This window comes from Equus przewalskii, chromosome 23 (assembly GCF_037783145.1).
Source record: "Equus przewalskii isolate Varuska chromosome 23, EquPr2, whole genome shotgun sequence".
NCBI lineage: Eukaryota > Metazoa > Chordata > Mammalia > Perissodactyla > Equidae > Equus > Equus przewalskii.
In genome coordinates, this window is record NC_091853.1 from 14438264 (window position 1) to 14461157 (window position 22894).

A 22894-nucleotide genomic window follows, 5' to 3' on the forward strand; every position below is an offset into this window, starting at 1 on the left:
CTGTCTTTTCTGTAAACGTGGTTTTATATACAGTATGAGATAATAATATGTGTATAGTTTTTAAATTCTATTTTCTACGTACCTTAGAAATGTTTTTAATGTTACTTCATAGTTTTATGGAACTGTTTTTTCATTTTAGAGTTGTGATAGAGAAACAACACTGTATAGTACAAAAAGTTCTTCGGATAGATTCCTATTTCTAATTTCCTCATTTATCTGTAGGCCTAATAATTTCCATTTTTGTCTCAATCATTTTAAGGTTATGAATTTTCTGTAATTACAGAATTGGAAAGACTTACAGTCTGGATTCAAACACAGACTTTCTAACTTCAAATCCAGTTATCTTTGCACTTAGTGACTGTCTCTCTGAACTTCAGCTTCCTTAACTGTAAAATGAGAATAACTATGTCTGTCTTGGCTGCCCTGAGGATAAATATGATAATCACTTGAGGAAGTGTAATATATGTGACCTCGCATATTAACTAAAACACATTAAAGGTCAGGGAAGTATCCATGTCCATTAATTTTTCAGAAAGCCATATTAATCTCATAATTCAGTGGTTTGATTTTTTGGGGTTGTAGGAATAAAACTAGGATTTGCTAGCCACCAAACTTATTCATAACTCAGCTTACTGATATAGGTTTGGGCTTTGAAAAGGTGTGCAGTCTGTTTTATTTGTTTTCTTACTTCATTTCAGGTTAAAAACTAGTGAACTATTACCAGAGTAGAAATGTTTTAGTTGAAAAGAAGACTGTTCACTTTCTCTTCACTTTTGTCATTTTTAAAATATCCTCCCTGAAATATGATTTAGGATGATTTCCATGTATAATTTTTCTCATTTCTCTCTTAGTACTTTTCCTAACGTGTTATTTTTCTTTGTCCTTCTGACAATGGCTATGGGTACAAAACTCTAAGAAGGTTATTTTTATTTGTTTGAGATTCAGTAGATACCATTACCATAAATATGTCCAGTATGAATTATGTGTCTAACATGGCAGGTGTGTAATAGATAGAAGCTTAGGGTAGAATAGCAATGACTTGATTTTCTGTGATTCTGAACATCACTAACGTGGGCTACCAGAGTTAGCCAAGAGAGAATTAGATGTAATTACTTGCCCAAAGTGATAATATCTTTCCAGTACATCCCCTGAATACCAATGAAGGCAGATGACTTCAGGGAGAAACACTCCTCATTTGGGAAATGGGAAAGATCAAATAAGGGTAATAATTAAAAAGACCAAAATGTAGCATATGTAGACCAAGTGTCTGCTAGTCATCATTTGAAGAAGACCGTAAGATAAAACATTTCTTATTCCAAAATACTCTGTTAAAATAATCGCATATTTGTTTTTTAAGTCAATCAGTCCTCATGTATGTTTCATAGAAATTTATAAGGGCTTAGAAAGGAGGGAGACTCTTGACCCACTGTACCATTTTAAGACTTATATTCTAAGGATAGGACTTGATTTTAAAATCTAGAGAAAAAAAAGAGAATTAGCGCATTACCTTTAGTGTCATTATTCATTCCTTTTCGTTTTTTTTTTTTACTTTTCCGCCCACAATCTCCTCTTCTATAATTTGAATTGCATGATTTCTTCAATAATTAGGAAAGAAAATCAACTTTAATAAGACTTGATATTTCCTATACTCGCTTGAGTTTATTTTGTTACCTCCTGCTGAATGTACTATTACTCTGTTCTGATTTGGTTACTCTTACTAGCAAACAAAATGATTGTTTATTGTTGCAAAAACCAAACGTGATAATATATATAAAGCACCTGGCACATAGTAAGCATTCAATAAAAAAAAGTTGCAAATATAAATTTATAGTTAATTGTCTTTATCTCCGTGTTGATCTTGTTTTGAAAATATGAGAAGAGTGTAAATTTTATTAACTTGCTGAATTTGCTTTATTCTTTGCAAACCTTAGTAGATGAGTTATAGGATTTTTTTACTGCAACCATGTTGTTAATTATTGAACAGTGTTACTCAGCTAGACCCTGTATCTGTCTATAGAATGAAATGAATACATCAGAACATCCAACTAACTCCAGATAATAAGTAAATATTTTGTTAGGGCTTTTAAATTGATAACTCAAATGGCACAATGTTTTAGTGTAAATATTCAACCCAATTTGATTTTGATAAAGAAAAGTTTGTGGAAATAATTTAAACCTGAAAATGTGTTTATATTCCAAGCTTGACTGTTCATTGGAATCACTTGTGGACCATTTAAAAAAATATTAGTTTGTCTTCCCTGCCACTGACATTCCAGAAGAAGAGGCTGAATAGTGGTGTGCTGGCAGATATTTAATAAACAAGCTCTTGAGTGGGAGTGGGAATAGGAGGCACTGATTTGCAGTGTTTGCTGATTTCCATCGTATAAATAACTTCCACCATAGCCAAATTCAAGCTACTAAGATAATAACATTGAATGCTGGGAAAAGATGTGTAGTAGCACAGTATTATATAGTATTTCCATCATACAGATACAATAAACATAATCTAAAAGAATAGATAATGGCAAAATTTAGTAGAATAATTAGGAAGTCATGAATTTTGAGATTTTGCTACTTTCGTTTTTAATATAACTAATTGGAAGTTTATGTAATTTAATTTTTAAAAATGACTATGTTTACAACCAGCTTACAAAGTTTCTGAAAATTTAACAATCAGCTCTCATGAGCTGCTTTGAACTGACTAACACAACACTGTAGCTCTGATATATCTGTATTTTTTTAACCTAGTAAGTAATTCTGACGCAAGCAACCAGACCAGTTATTTTCCTAAAATACAGATCTGATTCTAAGGCCCAAGAAAGCATTCCACAGTCAGACTCAGAATGTCTTTTCCAGCCTCATTTCAAATCATCATAAATCCTTACATCTCTATATTTTCACCCACACTAGATTTAGATTATTTGCAGCTTCTCAGACACACCTTGCACTTTCCCACTCCCATGCCTTTTCATTATCTTCCTTCAGCCTTGAATGGCCTTACCTCATGTGCCTGACTTTTGCAACGCTATTTATTTATCCTTCTGGAAATAACTCAAATTCTACTTCCTCTTATTTCCTACTGTTGGAAACATTCCCATTCTCCTTGATGTTCTAATAGTAGTTTGTTTATATTCATTTTTAGCTCAAGTTTATCATCAAGAACAAACTGTTGTTTCACTTACTGGATTATAAATTTATAAAGGGCGCCTTTGACCCATACAGGACCTAACACTTTAATACCTAAAAATGATTAATAAACACGTGTTTATCTTAATAGGAAGGATTGTGGATAGCGTATGATGCATTCTTTACTCTCTGTGCCTTTGGTAAACTAACCAAAATTCAAATTTTTTTTTAATCATATGTTTTATACCCTTTTTTCCTGATGATTCAGGATCGTATTAGTAGTTACACACCTACATTCTGTACACAGAGAACACAAATAACATCATGATGACTCTCAAACTTACCATAGAAGAATTTCATTAGAGAATATATAAAGGACTTAAGAGTGAAAAAGACTAAATCGTATAACTACATTTGCAAATTATTTTTGTTACTCTGATTTAGTGCACTTTATAGTGTTCTCAACATAAAGGCAAAAGTTAGTTTATAGTATTCCCAGCATAAAGTCAAATTAGACCTTTCTATCAATAAACAACCTCTAAAAGGAGCAAAAATATACCATGCTTTGCTTTGTGAGTTGAGAGAAATTTGCTTTTACATATGTCCTTAAGGATGAATTCCTCATCAGTCTGTTGCTTTCTGGCGTTTTATCTAGAATTAAAACTATCTGATTGCCTTCACAATAAGTATTGAAAAAATGTAAGTGTACAAAGGAAATGTTCTTCTAAAGTAAAAACAATCTGAGAATTTCTTGAAGTGAATGCAGCACATTCCTTGTTGGTGTTTCATATATTTTTTTTGATCTTTGACCCTAAGCTGCCACCTGATGGCAAAAATTAAAATGACATCGTTTTGTAATATTCAAAACTTCCATTGCAGTTATTTGGATTTTTACATATTCAGCATAGAGCCTCCAAAACTCCAAATGCACGTTTGTACAGATTTTATGTATTTGATAAATGTTTAATGATTACTTTGGAAGGAGAATCAGATTTATTACTTAACCTTTGTTAGACAATAATCCTACTAGGGAGATTTGTTTAAAATCTTTTCTTATAGAGCTGTATAAAGAGTCTGTTTTTAAAATAGTTTTATTTAATGAAGAATTTTACTTAAATCTAGTGATTTTCTCTTTTCCTTTTTCTTTCTTCAGAACGGGGTCACTCAGACACTGTGGTGTTCTTTTACCTGTGGATCGTGTTTTGCATCATCAGCTCCTGCTATACTCTGATCTGGGATCTAAAGATGGACTGGGGTCTCTTTGATAAGAATGCCGGAGAAAACACCTTCCTCCGGGAAGAGATTGTATACCCTCAAAAAGTATGTACAAAGTGTTTGCGTTTGTTAAACAAAAAAATAACTCAGGTGTTCCACCAGGTAAATCCTATTACAATACATACCCAATCCCAACGTAATATTATAATTAGAAAAAATAATTACCAAAAATATTAATTCATTCAGTAAGCGAAAATGTGTCAAGTGTTTATTATATGCTGGGCACTAAAGAAAATAAAAACAAAGTAAAATTCTTGTTCTCAAAGAGGCCATAAACTATGTTCTAAACAGATAAGTAAACAGATTGTAATACAATGTGTTAAAGACTAGAAAAGAGGAATAAATAACTTATTATAATTTATTATTTGTCTTTGAACATGCAATTCACTTTGTCTCAAATGCCCTCTCTCACCTTTGTACCTTGCAAACTCATCTTCCTTGTTTTTAAAAGTCAGTTTAAGTGTTACTTTCTCTAAGAAGCCTTTCTTTATTTCTCCAGGCATATTTACCCATTTGTCCTAATCCCAAACTTTCATTATAGCAGTTATCACATTGTATTATAATTATCTGGTTCGGTATCCATATCTCTCACTGCCCAACATGGTGCCTGGCATATAGTAGATTTAATGTTTGTGGAATGAATCAATAAACACTTGATGGAATGAACAGTGCTATGAAAGCACAAAGGAAAGGGAGTACCTAACTCTGCTTGGGTGCATTGAAAAGACTTCTCCTTTCATTTATTTCAACCAGTTTTTGTTGAAGTGCCAATTCCATCTGAAAATATATGGATAATTCCTTAGGAAGTATTTTCGGATTTTATCTATATATGAAGAAAAGGACGAGAGAGGCCAAATTTAGAAGTCAGAAGATCAAGAGTATCTTTACTCAGATATTGAAAGAAATTAAACAACAAACTGAAAATCCTGACAAGTGAATTCTAATCCCAGCTCCCTCACTAACTAGCTGTGTAACTTTAGGCAACCAGACTCCAGTGTATTCTCTTCTATAAGATATGGGATTATGCTAGATTACCTCTTGGTCCTTTCCCAGTTCTGAAATTCTGTGATGAGGAGGGGAGTATAGATTGGGTCACTAATATTTTATACGTGTCAAAATGTCACTAGTACCTCAAAATTGTACTCTGAAAAGTGTATGAATCTGTAATACTCAATTGGTGAGTATGGCAGGCTGTTTTCAAGTGTGAGGATTGAAGATAAATGATCGGAGAGTGGATTTGAAGAATGATATGTGGGGTGATTTCAGATAAGCAAATGAAAGCAGAAAAGAGGATATCATTGACAATGATCTTCTTTTACAAAAGCAGTAGGATAATCTCAATGTGAAAACGTTGGTTATATGACCAAGATACTAGACCTATCTTTATAAATCTCATTTGAAAAAAAATCAATAATGATGAGCAAAATTCAGAGAACAGACAGGAACTCAGGTAAATATGGTCCTTTTGTGCTCACCAAATGTATGTGTCTTATTGTTCCTTATACCATTCTTACCTTACTGAGAGATATGATACATTTATTTCTTGTTATGCTGATTGCTTAGATGAGCTGTTTGTATCTTTATATAAATGTTAATCCATTTCTCCTTTCAAATAGTTCTGACTTATTGGTTTCTATGTAATGAAATTAGTGAATAGAATCTTTCAATCAGTTTCTTTATTATTACATATTTTCATGACCCTAGAGATAAGGCATATGCTTTCCTGCATTATAATGTGCAAATTTATAAGAAAAATGTTCTGCTGGATCACCACATTCTGTTCAATTTTAAAAAGGCAAATATTGGAATAAAATTCATTCTACTTGAAGTGGGAAGAAATTATTTGTGGAGTCTAGTGGAACTTCATTTAAAAATTAAGAACACAGCTATATGGGGTCCATCCCCAGGGCCGAGTGGTTAAAGTTCCACTCACTCTGCTTTGGCAGCCCAGGGTTGTGGCTTCAGATCCCTGGTGCAGACCTACTCCACTCATCAGCCATGCTATGGAGGCATCCCACGTACACAGTGGAGGAAGATTGGCACAGATGTTAGCTCAGGGCAAATCTTCCTCACCAAAAAAAAAAAAGAAGAACACAGCTATGTGAACCTTAAAATCACTTCATAGGGATTAATGATGCATAGTATTGAGCACCACACCCAGGTTCTGGAAGCGTTTTTGTTATCTCTATATTAAATCTTAGCTTTTCTGTGTCTCTTGACCTCAAGTGAAGTGTATTCCTCCCAAAAAACTTTCACATTTTTGATGACATCAGCTCTCATGTCAGTCAACTATGGATCAGCTTAAGACTGACTCTTAAAGACACGTCAAATTGCAGGTCTTCACTGGGGCCTAATAATGAGTTCGCTCAATGTGGATTTATCCAAAAATTGCATTATCACTATATTGGATGGATGGGGAAGGGAACAGGGAGGTATGTTAATGTGTTAATAAAATCTTCATAAAATCTATCATAATCAGTCAATGATAATGTCTAAAATTGATTAATTAGGATATAGCAGTATACGCACATTGTTTAGAAATATGGAGGATAGATACTAGGAGAAATAACTACAAATTTTGAAGATTGTTGTCTCTAGAGAATAGGAAGAGGAGGTGGCAAGGGGACTGCTGTTTTTTTGTTAATAGCCTTTATTATAACATGACTAGTATTCCTTTGTTAAAATTTTTTAAAAATAGAGTAACTGCTATGGCTTAATACATAGCAGTTCTAGTTCCCATAAGATGTCACAACCTTTAAGTACACATATTTAAAGAGCTAATTATTCAGAGATTAATAATAAGCAAATCCATGAATTACAATTCTGGTCTGTTGGCAGTTTGTGTACTTAAGACTTTGGTGTAGCTAAAACTGTTCTCCTAAATACTGCGTACTAGCACCTGGAAGAATTAGTTGAGTGCTGTCTTTCCCATGTGAAAATGGAACTTTCCTTAAATTCAGCCATGTTTGTGAAATCCAAGCTTAATTTCATTTCCTGACATCAAAAAGCAAGGCAAAACTTCCTTCAAATGCAGGTTAAGGCAATTTGAGAATAAAAGTGCAACTAACAGTTAATAAATCTGCTGATCTTTTCTAATATTAAGTATTGAGTCATTAGCATATCAGGTGCATATTAGAATGTAATTTCAGTCAGATCAAGGATCTGATCTAGCTTGTATTTCTGGGGTCTAGAAGAGAGCCTGATATGCAATATAGGAATGAGATATATTTGTTAAATGATTACTAAAACTCAGTAAAACTTCATTTTGAATATTGCATCACTTAAGAAAAAATTAAATTGGTGAAATCTTTCTAAAATATAAAATAAAATGAAAATAAAACTTTTTCCTCTTTAACCTGTGCTTGTTGGTGGGACATGTGTGAGTCTTGTTGCTGTGATAGGTGTGCTTATTTGTGAGAAACAGGATAATAAGTGTACTCAATTTGCTTATTCTTTCTCAGGCCTATTACTACTGTGCCATCATAGAGGATGTGATTCTACGCTTTGCTTGGACTGTCCAAATCTCAATTACCTCCATGACTTTGTTGCCTCATTCTGGGGACATCATTGCTACTGTTTTTGCTCCCCTTGAGGTTTTCCGGTAAGCAAACAACCAAAAAGTTTATTAAAGATTCTTTTTACCTAAAGATGTCCAATATTTATAAATTAGAATTTTTTAAAACTTACAGTTGAAAAGCTTAGATTTTCCAATTTTTCTCAAACTTCTCGTCAGCCTCAGAGTTGGAAAAATCCTACTTGAAGGGCTAAGAGATTAATTCTTAAAAAGTTTAACTAACTACTGATGATGACTCATTATAAGCTTTTTTAGAAGTGGGCTCCATTGGAAGAATCATGAGTGAAAATTGGAAGGTAAAAAGTCTTAGAACAGAAATTAAAATTAAAATCTTTTGAGAATCATTTTTTTGCAATTTGGCAGTCTGGGTTATTCAGCCTAGCCTTCTCAGTGGAAACAATAAAAATCCCAGATCGAATGTTTTTTAAATTTTCCTGAAAACATCAATAATCTGACAACGTAGCCCAAAATCTAAAGTAGCTACCCCAAAATAAGCAGAGCACTAAAGCCTATTTTGCACTGAAGAAATTTGCCATACCTATGGGCTTTGAGATTCAGTTGTGATAGCCAATTCAGATATGTATGTATCTAATAAGATAGCTTGAAATATGTAAAGTAAAAGTTGACGTTGGTAAAAAGTAGAAGTAGACAAATTTACAATTTTAAAGTAAGATTTTAATGTACTTTTCTCAGTAATAACCTAGCAGTTAATTAACCAACTTGACCTAATTGACATATGTAGAGCACTGCATACACCTATGAAATACGCATTCTTTTAAATGCATGTAGAACGTGTAGCAAAATTAACCATATACTGAGCCATAAAGCAAGTCTCAACAAATTTCAGAAGATGAAAATCACAAAAAGAAACTGAAAATTCCCAAATATTTAGAAATTAAGCAGTACATGTCTAAATAACCCATGGGTCAAAGTGGAAATTGCAAAGGAAACTTTAAAATATTTTGAGCAGAATGAAATTGAAAATGTGACAAAAGAAAATATAGAATGCCGCTAAAGCCATACTTAGAGGGAAGTGTATAACCTTAAATGTGTATATTAGAAAAGTATATAGCTCAAGAAATAAGAAAAATTTAAAAACTGCAAATCAAACCCAAAACAAAGTAGAAGGAAGAAAATATAAAGAACAGAAATTAATGGAATAGAAAATAAACATACAATAAAGAAAATTAACAAAGCCAAAGTTAGTTCTTTAAAAAGACTAATAAAATAGATTAAATGTTTAAACATGACTGATCAAGCAAAAAAGGAAAGAAGGCACAAATTACAAATAGCAAAAATCCTAAAGATTTTTTTAAAAGACTGAGGTGATATTTTGAGTAATTTTATACTAATAAATTAAAAAATTTAGATGAAATGGACAAATTCCTCAAAAAGCACAGTTTATCAGAACCATTAAAGAAGAAATAGAAAATCTGATAGGCTTATATCTATTAAAGAAATTAAATCCATATTATATCTTCCCCACAAAGGAAAATGCAGGCCTGGGGAATTCTTCCAAATGTATGAGGTGGAAATACTATCAGTTTTATACAAAACTCTTCCGGGGAAAAGAGGCAATAAAAGAAACACTTCCCAGTTCATTTTGTGCAGTCAGCATGACTTTGATATCTAAACCTACAAGAACATTCCAAGAAAGACTAATCTGTCTTGTGTACAGATGCAAAAATTGTGAACAAAAGATTAGCTAATGAATCCAACAGTATTTCAAAAGGATAATAAATACATCACAACCAAGTTAGGTTCATTCTAGGACTGTGAGATTTAATATTCAAAAATCATTTAACATTTAAAAATCAATCTGTGTAATTCACCATATTAACAGGAAGGAACCCTCAACATATGTAGAAAATGCCATTGTGAAAAGTCAGTAACTGTTCATGAAAAAAATAGAGATTATATACAAAAAACACAAGCGAGATCATATTTAATGATAAAACACTGTAAGCTCTCCCTTGAGATCAGGAATGAGGTAAGTGTGCCTGGTGTTACCACTTCTATTTAACATCATACTGCAAGTATAGCTAGTGTAATGAAGGGAAAAGAGTATCAGGATTGGAAAGGAAAAATAAAACAATAATATTCACCAACGACGTGACTGTCTATGCAAAAAATTCAAAAACTTTGCCAGTAAGTTATTAGAATGAATGTAGCTGTGTCCCTAAATATCGGGTTAATATAAATATAAATTAGTATTCTGAAAAAACAGTCACAAACAACTAGAAAATGACATTTTAAAAAACCACACCATTTTGGGGGCTGGCCCTGTGGCCGAGTGGTTAAGTTTGCGCGCTCCGCTGCAGGCGGCCCAGTGTTTCGTTGGTTCGAATCCTGGGCACAGACATGGCACTGCTCATCAAACCACGCTGAGGCAGCGTCCCACATGCCACAACTAGAAGGACCCACAACGAAGAATATACAACTATGTACCGGGGGCTTTGGGGAGAAAAAGGGAAAAAATAAAATCTTTAAAAAAAAAAAAAAAAAAACCACACCATTTTGAATAGCATCAAAATAGTATATCAAATACCTAGGGATAGATTTAATGAAAGATGTATGCATGTGAAAATTGACAAGCTAGTTCTGTACTTTATATGGAAACAGTAAGGCTCAAAAATAGCCAAGACTATGCTGAAAAGAACAAAGTTAAAGGACTTACGCTCTCAAATATCCAGACTTATATAGCTACAGTAATTAAGACAGTGTCTGGTGGTGGTGAAAAAATAGACAAATCGTCCACTGAAACAGAATAGGAAGTCCAGAAACACATCCACACATGTATTAACATTACCTGATGTGTGATGTATGGCGAAGGTGGCTAAATAACAGTGGAGAAAAAGAAGTTCTTTAATAAATGATAGTGAGTCAACTGGATAGCCATGTGGGAAAAAAATGAATCTCGACTCCTATTGCATACTGTATACAAGATCAATTCCAGGTGGATTGCAGAGCTAAATATGAAAGGTAAATCAATAAGTTCTGTAGAAGATAACATAGGAGGGGGTCATAAAGACAGCTTTGGGCATATGGTAGTGTTATATTTCTTATTTCTGAGTGGTAATTACACATATGATCACTTTATAATAAGCTGCACATGTACGATTTGCACACTTTTACATATCTAATCTTTAATTAAAATGCAGATTATCTTCAAAGAACTGGCAGTTAGATTGACAGCTTTCTTATCAACAGCAATAATTAGTCAGAAGTCATTAAAGTATCTTCAGTGTGCTGAAAGAAAATAACTGCCTACCTAGAACTCTTTACCCAGTGAAAATATGTTTCACAAATGAAGATGGAATAGAGATATTTTCAGACAGATGTGTAGCATTCCTCTGAGTCAGGATATGCACATTTATCAAGATGGCCTGATAAAATCAGATAGGACCTGGAAACAAAGATAAACCTGAAAGATAAAAATTGAATCTAGAAACTGTATGCTTGCTGTCAATGCCCTCTCCAAACCATTTGTCAGCCCTCCTTCACTTCTTCACTTTCCCCAGTGTCTTAAGTCTAGGACCTCAAACTCTCCATCACTCATCCACCCACTTCTTTCTCTTTCATGTATAATGCTTTATAAATTAAAAAAAAAAAAATTCTGGTTAAAAAAAAGCTCAATTACTTTTTTATTCTTATTTTATTTTTTAAAAACATATTTGCTTAGTAGAGTCGGATGGTCTATCACCAATTTAAAACAAGAGCAAAAAGCCTCCTTTGAATCTACTTTCCTGCTCCAACTATTGCCCATTTTTCTGCTCTCTTTTATGGCAGAACTCTTCAAGAGATGTCTATACTTGCTGTCTCCACTCTCTCACTCCTCCCCCATCTCCCTGTAATTCAACTCGTCTTTTTTCCCCAGTACTCAGCCTAAATCACTTTTGTTAATAATCTGTAATAATAATAATAGTAGCAGCAAATATTTATATATTGCCTACTGTGTACCTGCCACTGTTCTAAGCCCTTTGCTTGTATTAACTTATTGAATCCTCACAGCAGTCTTACCAGGCAGCTACTGTCACTGTCTCATTTTACTGATGACACTGAAGCATAGGTTAACTAACTCATCTGAGGTCATTACACCAAGTAAGTGGTACAGCCATGATTTGAATGTAGTCAGTGTCCTAGAATCTCTGCTCTTACATCATACTTTCTCTGTTGCTGAATCCAGTGGTCAGTTCTGTGTACTTTTACTTTACCTCTCAGCAAAGCACTTTCTTCACTTGATTTCTCAGAAACTACACTCTTCTGTCTCACTAGCTCTTCCTTCTCAATTCCTTTACTGATTCTTCTTCTTCTTCCCAAGTTATAGATGTTGAAGTGCTCCAGGGTTATAATCCTCTGCCCTCTTCTCTTCTCCACTTCTGTTATTCCTAAGCCCATGACTTGAAACACTGTTCAAATGCTGTCTCCAGCCCTAGACTCTCCATTGAACTTCAGGCTCATTTCCATCTAGCTACTGAATTTTCCCCTGGATATATAATGGCTCTAGCCTAATAGGAACAACCCAGATCTCTAGTATGTGGTGTCACCATTCACTGAGACCAAAAACCTGACACCGCTCTCATCCCATGTCAGTAAGTCCTGTCAGCTCCATCTTCATGAATAAATTCCTAGTCTATCTGCTTCTCATCACCTCTCTTATTACTACCTTAATCCAGGTCTCCATCATCTCTTTCCTGGACTACTTGCAATAGCTTCTCATTGATCTTCTTTCAGGTGTTCTTGTCTCCCTTTGATCAATTCACAGTGCCGCAGATAGAATGATCTTTTTAAGATAAATCACATCATTCTCCTGCCTAGAACTCTCCTTGTTCTCCATCACACTTAAAATCTGAACTCTTTACTATGGCTTATCAGGCCCTCTGTGGATCAGGCCACTCAATTTTCTTCTCCTGCCATTTTAACCTCCCTGTACTACTCCAGCCCCACTGACCTCCTCGCTGCTGTGTCAATACACCAAAGGCCTTTCCAACTTGGGGCCTTTTATACTAGTTATTTCCTCTGCCTAGGACACCTCTCTTCAGAATTTTACATGACTCACTTCCTTGCATCATTCAGGTTTCTGCTAGATGCCGTCTCTTCAGAGAAAGATGCTCTATTCCCTTGCCCTGCTTTAGTTTCTTCAGAGTACTTAGCATTAGGCAGTTGTTTACGTGCTTATTATGTTTCTTGCTACTAAAAATTATACCCCATAAGGGCAGAGGCTTTGTCTCTCTCATTCAGTGCCTTTTCCTGTCTTATTGTAACCACTCAATAAATATTTATTCAATAAAGTAAAAGAGTGACTACTCTGAAAGTGCATTCCATGAGTCTCTTCCCTTTGCCTACTCCATTCTTGTTCCCTTCCCCTCCCCCACCACAATGCCATCCTTTTCTATCTTCTTTTAATATTTTAGCCCTTAATTCCTTGTTTTTGTTTCCATGAGTAGAAACTTGATATACTGGGAGGTTTACAGATTATGGTAATAATGTTCACAATTGTAAGTAATTTGCCTACTTTGCTGCATTTTGCTAAGGCGATTTGTGTGGAACTTCTTTCGCCTGGAGAATGAACATCTGAATAACTGTGGTGAATTCCGTGCTGTGCGGGACATCTCTGTGGCCCCTCTCAATGCAGATGATCAGACACTCCTAGAGCAGATGATGGACCAGGAGGACGGGGTACGAAACCGCCAGAAGAACCGGCCTTGGAAGTACAGCCAGAGCATATCCTTGCGCCGGCCTCGCCTTGCTTCTCAGTATGTATGGCTTCCACTTCAGTGAAATGAATTTCCTTCATGTTTAGCACTAAGTAATATTTAAGCTAAGAAGCTATCAGGTTGAACCAAATGAAATTGCTGACATTCAACCATTTTTCACCTACAAAAAACAGCAATAACAGCAATTTTATGTGATCCAAGCTATAGAATGTCTTAATGAGCACATTGAGTAAAAAGTCATTAATATATTAATTAATGCATTAATTACTGCCCACTAATTTGACAGTAAAAGTACACTGGGGAAAATTTGTTGGAGAAAAATTTACTTGACTCTTCAGTATGTTTTATATAGAAATAATTTTCAAGCTACAAACTTTAGGAATCTTGGCTCTGCCATTTGCCGTCTATGTAACCTTGGCCAAATTATTAATGTCTCTATATTATCCCTCATCTATAAATTAGGATTAATATGGTCCCTGCTCACAGGGTAGTTAAGTGGATTAAATTTTTATGACTTAGGACCAGTTTCCTCATAGAAAGAGCTCAATAAATATAAGGTATTACTATTTTTATTTTCTTACTAATTACCTATAACAATATTTTTATCAATCATTGACTTTATATGTCCCTAAAAGAAACAATAAATGTAGGATATGTTGTGGCTGCATTTGAAATTTAGAGAGAGTAGATATCACAGTGGATTGGAATGAAGGAAGAAACTTTAAGTCCAGCTTGAGGAGTTTTCTAAAGGATAAGGGAGTGTTTGAATAGGCTTAGAGGCACAGTAAAAACATAAAGATGGAAATGAGAAGCAGAAAGAAAAAGCATGTGACTAGAACTATAGTAGGAAAATTTAGCTGAATAGATGAAGTATGATTGTAAAAGGCTGAAAAGTGCAAGCTTGATCTTGTAGGCAGGAAGGAGTCAGGCAGAATTTTTTCGTAAAAGAATAATGTTATGAAAGTACTACTTTCCTAAGTTTTAATGACACTCTAGGATATATTGGGAAAGGGAAAACTGAAGGCCAGAAGACCAATTGGAAGGCCATTGCAGTATTCTTAAGTATGCGACATTGAGACCTTGGATTAGGATGTTTACAATAGGACTAAAAAGAATGTAACATGTTTTAAAGGAAGTAAAAAATAGGAAGTGGAAATGGTAACCCATTGATATAAGGAAGCAGAGTAGAAATTGCCCAAAGCTTTAGAGAGAATTTGGAAGTTCTCTGAAGAGGAGAAGGTAGAGAAAAGAAAAGCAGAGAGCAAGAAACTGAGTCTAAGGGAGCAAACACAAGCAAGAGGAAAAAGAACAAACAAAAGGGGTAGGAAAGAAATGGTCAGAGAGGTCAGTAGGAAGAACATAAAAACAAAGCATGGTAATATCACAGTCATACGCCGCGTAACAACAGGGATATGTTGCGAGAAATGTGTCGTTAGGCTGTTTTGTCATTGTGCGAACATCACAGGGTAAACTAACACAAACCTAGATAGTATAGTCTACTACACACCTAGGCTATATGGTATTAATCTTGTGGGATCACTGTCATATATGCGGTCTGTCAGTGACCGAAGTGTAGTTATGTGGCACATGATGACAGCAAGGAAGCAGAGTTTGATCAAGCAGGAGGAGGGGGTGCCGGGGCTGGTGGGATGAGCAAGATAAGTGCCACAAAAGGCTGAAGACAGAGCTGTAGGTGGTTGTCTCATTGAGCTCCTAAATTTGAAAGTCTAATCCTTGTTAGTTACCAGCAGAGGGCAATCTAACATACACTATTTCTGCTTCAGAAACAAAGAAGCTCTTTGGCAATAGATTATGATGTTCAATTGCAGGTGTTCAGTGGAAAAACACTAGGATGCTAGATTGCAACCAGAGGAAGGCATTTAGAACAATGGAGAAGGTGATGTGTAACCGAGAGAGTAGGGGGTGTAAAAGAAGAAGATAGGAATTTGAGTACTGGCTTCATGACTCATGCAACCTTTAGCATATCCTTAACCTTTTTGAATGTCAATTTCCACCTCTGTCAAATAGGAATTCTCATACCTAGTTTACCAAGTACTGCTTTCACCTTTTGAGGCTCGTGAGTTGCAGTATATTTTAACATGATCTCATCCTATTTTTCATCCAGTGCAGGAATCTGTTCTATGGCGTCCTGAATAGATGGTTGTCTTATGCCATTGACAGTAGTCAATGATAATGAAGTTTATAACTATACAAGCCACCTGATTTTATTGTTGAGTAGCTATCATGGTAGATAGCTTGTGTTGGACTGAAATAGGCTCCACTGTAACTTCAACCAGTTGATCCTAGTTGGGCTCTCTAACATAGCTTAGTCTCCTCCCTCTTCTACATCATACTTTGTCAGCTGTTGGAAGACAACTGTCATGCCTCTCCTTAGGTCTTATCTTCTGCTGACTAACTCTCCTGGTTTTTCATGTGTACCTCACATGACATTATTTCTGTCTTCCTCATCCTAATTCCTTATATTTGTTTAATGCTACTGATGCTTTTTACATCCGTTTTCTGACTTGATATTCACACTACCTCCATGAGATGAAAGTAGTATTACATGAAATAGGTATTATTATTCCCGCTTTACAGAGGTGAAAATTGGCACTCAAAGAGGTTAAAGAGATACATCCTAAAATCAAGTCAGTACTCAAACTCACATCTTATTCTAGTGTACTACTCTCTCTGTTGCACATGACCTGCCATTGTTCTTGTTATCTTCCTCTGGTTGCAGTCTAGTTTCTTAGTGTTTTTCCAATAATACCTGAAATTGATTATGAAACTCCAAGAATAGTCCATCTGGTACAGTATATAGTGCCTGTTTAGGATGTATTTTTAATGGTGGTAAGATTGGAAATGTACCTAATACTGTGATGTGTTTATATTTTAGTAGTGGACTAAGTGCTTTTTCCCCCTTATTACCACTAGATCCAAGGCTCGTGACACTAAGGTATTGATAGAAGACACAGATGATGAAGCTAACACTTGAATCCTCTGACGTCTAGATTAACATCCCTGGTTTTCCTACTCTACAATCCTTTCCTCGACCAACGCCACCTCTAGTACCTTTCCAGCTGAAAACAGGAGAAGACACATAACACATTTTCCGAGCTCTTCCAGATCGGATCCTATGGACTCCAAACAAGCTCACTGTGTTTCTTTTCTTTTCTTCTGGTTTAATTTTCATTTTCTATTTTTAAAACAAATATTTACTTCATTTTGCCAATCAGAGGACATTTTAAGGAACAAAAACATAGTATCTTATGGATTGTTTACAATCATAAGGACACAGATACCTATCAGGATGAAGAACAGGCATTGCGAGGACCCTCTGATGGGACGGTACCGAGATACTTCGGCTTCCGCTCGGCCCGGTTTTGACTGGTTGAAACCGGACATTGATTTTTAAATTTTTTGTCAGTTTATGTGGAGAATTTTTTCCTTTCCTTCATACCCAGCGCAAAAGCACTGGCCGCACTTGCAGGGAAAGTGCAACTTAGAGCAGTACCTTCATTCACGAAGCTACTTTTTAATTTGATGTAACTTTTCTTATTTTGGGGAGGGTTGCTGGGTGGGTGGGATATATGATGTATTTGTTACATATAGTTTTCTCATTATTTATGAAACTTAACCATAAAAGAATGATATAACTCCTGTGCAATGAAGGTGATAACAGTGAAAGAAGACAGGGGAAACTATTGTTGGACAGCATTTATGAGGGTTTAGTCCACAATACCTCTTTCATGAGACAACTTGCACCAGTTTGACTTTTTCTTTTCTTTCTTTTTAATTTTAAGCCAAAGTTTTATTACAGATTTTTTAAGTTGCTGCTGCTTTAGAATCCTGAGCATGTCTCTCATAGCAGAGTATCCACACACTTCCACACAACCAGTTGAAATTTACTTAAGAGGTCTGATGCCTTTTTTTTTTTTAAGAACAGAGATAGAATACATTTGCCCATGTTCCAGCCATAACAACTGAAGTTATGCCTTATCAAGCTTCAGCATGTAGGGTAATTGAAGTAATAACCTTTACTTATTCTGAATTAGAAGACAGAGCTATTTCAGAGACCCTCTCCACCCCCATTGGATAATTTTTCTTCTGGGCTCACTTACTTTAGCCAGAATTTGCTCAAATTAAAAGTCTGTCTTGGGGAAACCATATTTTTGAGAGCAAAGAACAAATTATCCTTCCTCTTCCACTTTACACTGATTAAAACAGACCTTGGCAGCCATTTCTCCCAGCAGTTTTAAAGGTTGAACATTGGATTTCATGCCCTCCTATGATAGAAAACCTGCTTTTAAGATCTTTTGGGTCTAAACATGGTCATACACAAAAAGTGTATTTCTTAGACATTTCAGACTATCATGGTCTGTTACAATGCCCATTTTCACTTCTTTGTCTGTTTCTTTCCTGTGGTTCTGTCATCCACATAAGCCCAAAAACCATAAGGGATTTTACTTCCTTGAATGTGGTTGACATTAAATTTAGCATTTCATTATCTAACAAAATTAATATAAATACTAGTAAAAAGTAAAGTTTTAAGCCTCCCTTTCCCCCAAATGCAGATGAAGATTCCAGAGTCAGCATCAGTGGATTCATGCAAGTAAATTGCTGTTGTTGTTCAGCTTAACTTTAGACAGAGGAACAAATGAGTGAAAGGGCAGCTATCATCACTTACTTAGTCTTAGAAACATGTGGTTACTGCCCCTTAATATACCCCTTTTGTCATCAGCTCTTCTCCTGTGTATCACAAGTCTTTACTCATCCCTGTCATAATTCCAGTAGATTATATTAAAGTTACTGTTACTACCAAAATTCTATCAGTTAACTGATAGTTTCTTTTTAAAGGAGTTTCTTCTATCTTTATTTTGACAAGCTTCCAAAATGTATTCCCTTTCTGAATTGAGGTGTTTTTTTTTCCTAAAAAGTCATACAACTTTGTGGCTTTTATTGCTTTTTTGTGTTTTGCCAAGTATGTTCCTTGGCCCAAAACTGAAGAGAAAAAGTTTAATTACTTTTTTTTTTTAGTTTAAATAAATTGAATCATTTACAATAATCAGCGGTAACAATTTAGTGACCCTTAATAGATTAAAGGTTGCATTATTTATATTGGGGATTTTTTTTAAAAAAACTATTCTGTTTTTGTACTTTAAAACTATGGGGGAATATCACTGGTCTGTCAAGAAATAGCATTAATCATTACTGAGTTATATAAATAAGTCCAGTGGACCAGTCATTTTTTTGTACAAATAAAATTGGTGGTACTAATTGTGTATGCAGAGCAATCTGAATTGTCAACTTCATTCTCTATTAGTAAACCTATATAATGACACACATAAAATCTTACAGTTGACTCCTAGTATTTGAACTCCCCAGTGTTTTTACGTTAGTGTATCCTGTGGCCAATTTAGTCTTTCTTCTACTGTTATGATTCCAGATGTTATTCACTATTATTTCATAGATTATACAGTGGTAGAATGTATTCCTTTCCTGTGTTTGTCCTATTAGCATAGTCCATTCAAGAGTAAGGCTTATGTAACTTTCAGCTTACCATTACAGATGTTCAAATATGTATTGAAACACACGGCTTTATCTTCTTCCTAAAGCTGTAAAGAGAGACGAAGAGGGCTTTTCCTCATCAAGAGGAAATAGTCTGGGAGACAGAGTGTACATTTAAATTTTTTCCTCCAAAAAAGGCAATGTACATTTTTCTCTCCTAAATTTTATATGCCCTGGCTACCCTACCTACGATTTTGTTGGAGACTCCACTACACTGAAACTCTTAATAGAACTCTTAGGAAATGAACATCACAGTCGTTTTAAAGGAGTAACAGTCTAACTAAAGGTAAAACTTATCTGATTTTAGCTTTATCTAGTTGTATTTTGTTTGAGAATCACTCAGTTTATAATGTCAGTTAAAATGCTCCCCAAAGGAATGAAAAGAAAGTATAAATAAAAGAATAAAGTTCATTTTTCATTTTATGATAGATAGTATAGAAAGCATTGATGTGTGTAGAAAAATTAGAAGACAAAAGTGGCTTATTTTCTGTGCACAAATATGTGCCTGTATGTAAGGCTACCTATACCGTTAAAATGGAATAGTTGATAATTTCATACCATACAGAGAGACAATAAAGTGATCAAAGATTAAGTCATCATTGATCAGGTCATAATGGTTATTTTTGGAGTTGAGAAGAAGTTGAAAACCTACGTGCAACTGTCTTTTCCAGCATCTGCCAGTTTTCTCCTTAAGAAAGCTGCTAACTTCAGATTCAGAAGCAGTGATATGAGAAGAGAACGTCAGTCACCCCCGCAGTAACCTATGTAGACCCTTAAAGAAGGAAAATAGAGCCCAGCCCCTGGGATCCGTGACTTCCTGATATTCTCAACATAAGAGTTCTAATATTTTAACTGAGATTTTACTAGAAGTAACTTGTTGATATATTGTCTCCTTCCACCATGGTTTGACCCAAGTACAGTCATGATAACTGAAGAAAGCAGTTCATTATTTCTTAACAGGTGAATTAAGGCAAGTTAAGAACAGAAAAATGTAACCTCTTATTGAGTCATACAGATATCAGATTAACAGACATTTAGTTGAAGAGAAATAAAATAGCTGTGGAAATAGCAGAGAAGAGCAAGAGGATGTTGGACCTTGGCAGTGGAAGCCAGGGCACTTAGGAAAGTATGTGAACTTGATGGCGTGGAGGTGATGCCTACTGTCTCTCCTTTCAGTGGAGTATGTTGCTGGTAGAGACCTGCCTTTATTTTCCTATCATTTCTCTCCATTACTTTCCTTACGCAGGAAAATTGCAATTTTCTAAGCAATGACTAGAAAAATTTCTTAGTGTAAGGAAAATAATTTAGAGAATAACCCTGTCCGTGGCATTATTTTATTCAAAAACTTAGGACTCTCTGAAGTGATTGTACTTTATTTGGTAAAAAAAATTTTGGATTATTATTGCTTTCTTTAATAGTTTTCATGAAATTTGCCTAACTCTCAAAAAATATAGACTTTTTACTATATAACATATTTAGATGTTTTAAATTGATAGCCTCTCAGATTTAAAAAATAATCATGTTGTATCTATGGCTTTCTCAACTACAAAATCGCCATAATTTTCTCAAATCATTTTAAAAGCCAGTATCATTATAGATAAAATCTATAGTTACTAGGGTAAGACAATATAAGTTCTGGTAGAACTTTGGGAAAAAAGTAAAGAATAAATCAAATTTGTCAGCTTAGTTCATTTTCTTTTTATGGTGCATGTAAACTTTATTTCTAATGATGATTAGCCGAAGCCTGGAGAGTTAAAATGAGATTTTAAAATGAGATAAATTACTAAAACATGTGCATTTCTGCATTTCAGGTATTAGTCTTGTTAGTAAATTTTAAAAGCTGACTTTCTGCATTGTATATTCAGTCTATACAATGTCAGAGCACCATGGTCATTGGGACAGAGTTATTTTAGAGCATAAGAAATTTGTGGTGGTCAGTGCTACAAACCAATAGATTAACCAGCATTAAACCACACTCTACTCACCAAATATGAAAAAGTAAAAGCATCTCATTAGATTTGGAAGTGCTTAGTTTAAGCGATATGAGAAGTTTGCCTGGTGGAGAGGAGCCTACTGATTGGTGTGGCTCATAATGCCGTTCTTATATGAACTGGCAAGAGGCTGATATTGAGTTGCCCCTTAAAAACAACCTTCCAAAATGTATTTGCTTACTTACCGTGGAAGAGGAAGTGAGAGGGACAAGATGGAGAGTTTCCCCGAAGTGAAGAGATTCATTATACTAATTTTCATCTAAAGTATGTTTCCTTGTAGCAGACCTTTGGTTAATTTTATTATTAAATCAAAGCCACCTTCAGTTTTTTTTATGGTGCCATCAACCTAAGGAGGACAATCAAATAACCAACTGTTTGCCTTGGATTCAGTGTGTCTGCTAAGTACACAGTCTCATCTTGTATACCAGTTACTTGACTAAACTTCTACCATGTTACCTTAGTTCTTCTATGCCCTTTCCTCTGTACAACCACAAATCAGAGGGAAGACTTACCACCAGAAGGATGTGGACTTCTAAGAAAGAGCAAGGATTCCATCTCACTCTCCCTTTATCATCACTCTGAAGTCCCTACCCACACTTCCCTGATTGTCCTGTAGCAACACCAGCATGGTGGGAATAGGGAGAAAGATTGTGGGGTATCCCAAAAGAGTAATTGATCATGACATTGTTATTCATTTGAAATGTAAGGTAAAATTGAGAGCCACTCACGTGCAAAAAGAGCAGAACTCTTAAGCTTTATCACATTGTGAAAATTAATTTCTTGCTATTACCTGGATTAGCACAGAAGCTTGTATCAATGAAGAGTATTTAGGAGGGGAATAGGGTGTAAAATGTATCTGTCTTTTCAAACCCTCTCCCTCTACTCATGTTTCCTTCAGCCCCTACCACATTGTGTTGGTCAAATGATACTATTCTATGAAACCCTGAGCTATGGTTGTCAAAGTAACTATGGAATGTGATTAGTCCCCTGTGGGTGCTTCTTTCCCTCTATTTTCTCCCTTGCTTTCTTTCTTATTCTCTCCACTCTGGTAAATGGAAAAGGTGACGTCAAAGAATTGATGCTTGCTTGGACTCATGTTGTATCTGTGACTATGCTATTAGCTGTCTCCTTTTTCCTTCTTACATGGGTAGAATTCTTATGAAGTGTGGAGTTCCCTCCTTGATAAGTAGGTTAAATGCACAATGTGGTACTGTTTTATAGTTTCTAGATGGTTGTATAAAGCAAAAAGTTAATGTGGTTATGTGTTTTTAAAAGACAATAAGTGATTGGTTACAAAACTCTGTCCTTTTTTCATTATTACAAGCTCTCTCTGTTTTCCAACAGTTTGCTGACTCTTTTGTTGCTGGCGGACGGTTTGTGTGACTGTGTGTTTTTCTCTCTGAGTTTCCTGGCTTCCTGAACATGGTTCCTCTTAGGACTAACTTGTATAAGGGGTTAGGGCAAACATTTCAAGGGTGAACGTTTTTTAACTCTTTTGCTAGATTAAAAAATTATCTTGGGCCAGCCCTGTGGCTGAGTGGTTAAGTTTGCACACTCCACTTCGGCGGCCCAGGGTTTCGTCAGTTCGGATCCTGGGCATCGGCATGAGCGGTGGTTCATCAGGCCGTGCTGAGGTGAGGTGG

The 22894-nt window shown here is 35.2% G+C and overlaps 1 protein-coding gene across 1 annotated transcript in view; it reads left to right on the forward strand.

The window, feature by feature from the left end:
• XPR1 (xenotropic and polytropic retrovirus receptor 1) overlaps nucleotides 1-22594 on the forward strand; it is a 205483-nt gene extending 182889 nt beyond the window's left edge. Inside the window, exons 12-15 of the mRNA XM_070591733.1 lie at nucleotides 4280-4446; nucleotides 7863-8002; nucleotides 13510-13731; nucleotides 16627-22594. Coding sequence (XP_070447834.1) covers nucleotides 4280-4446; nucleotides 7863-8002; nucleotides 13510-13731; nucleotides 16627-16687 — 590 coding nt within the window. The 3' untranslated portion in view covers nucleotides 16688-22594. The remainder of the gene's footprint in view (nucleotides 1-4279; nucleotides 4447-7862; nucleotides 8003-13509; nucleotides 13732-16626) is intronic.
• Nucleotides 22595-22894: the final 300 nt, after the last annotated feature.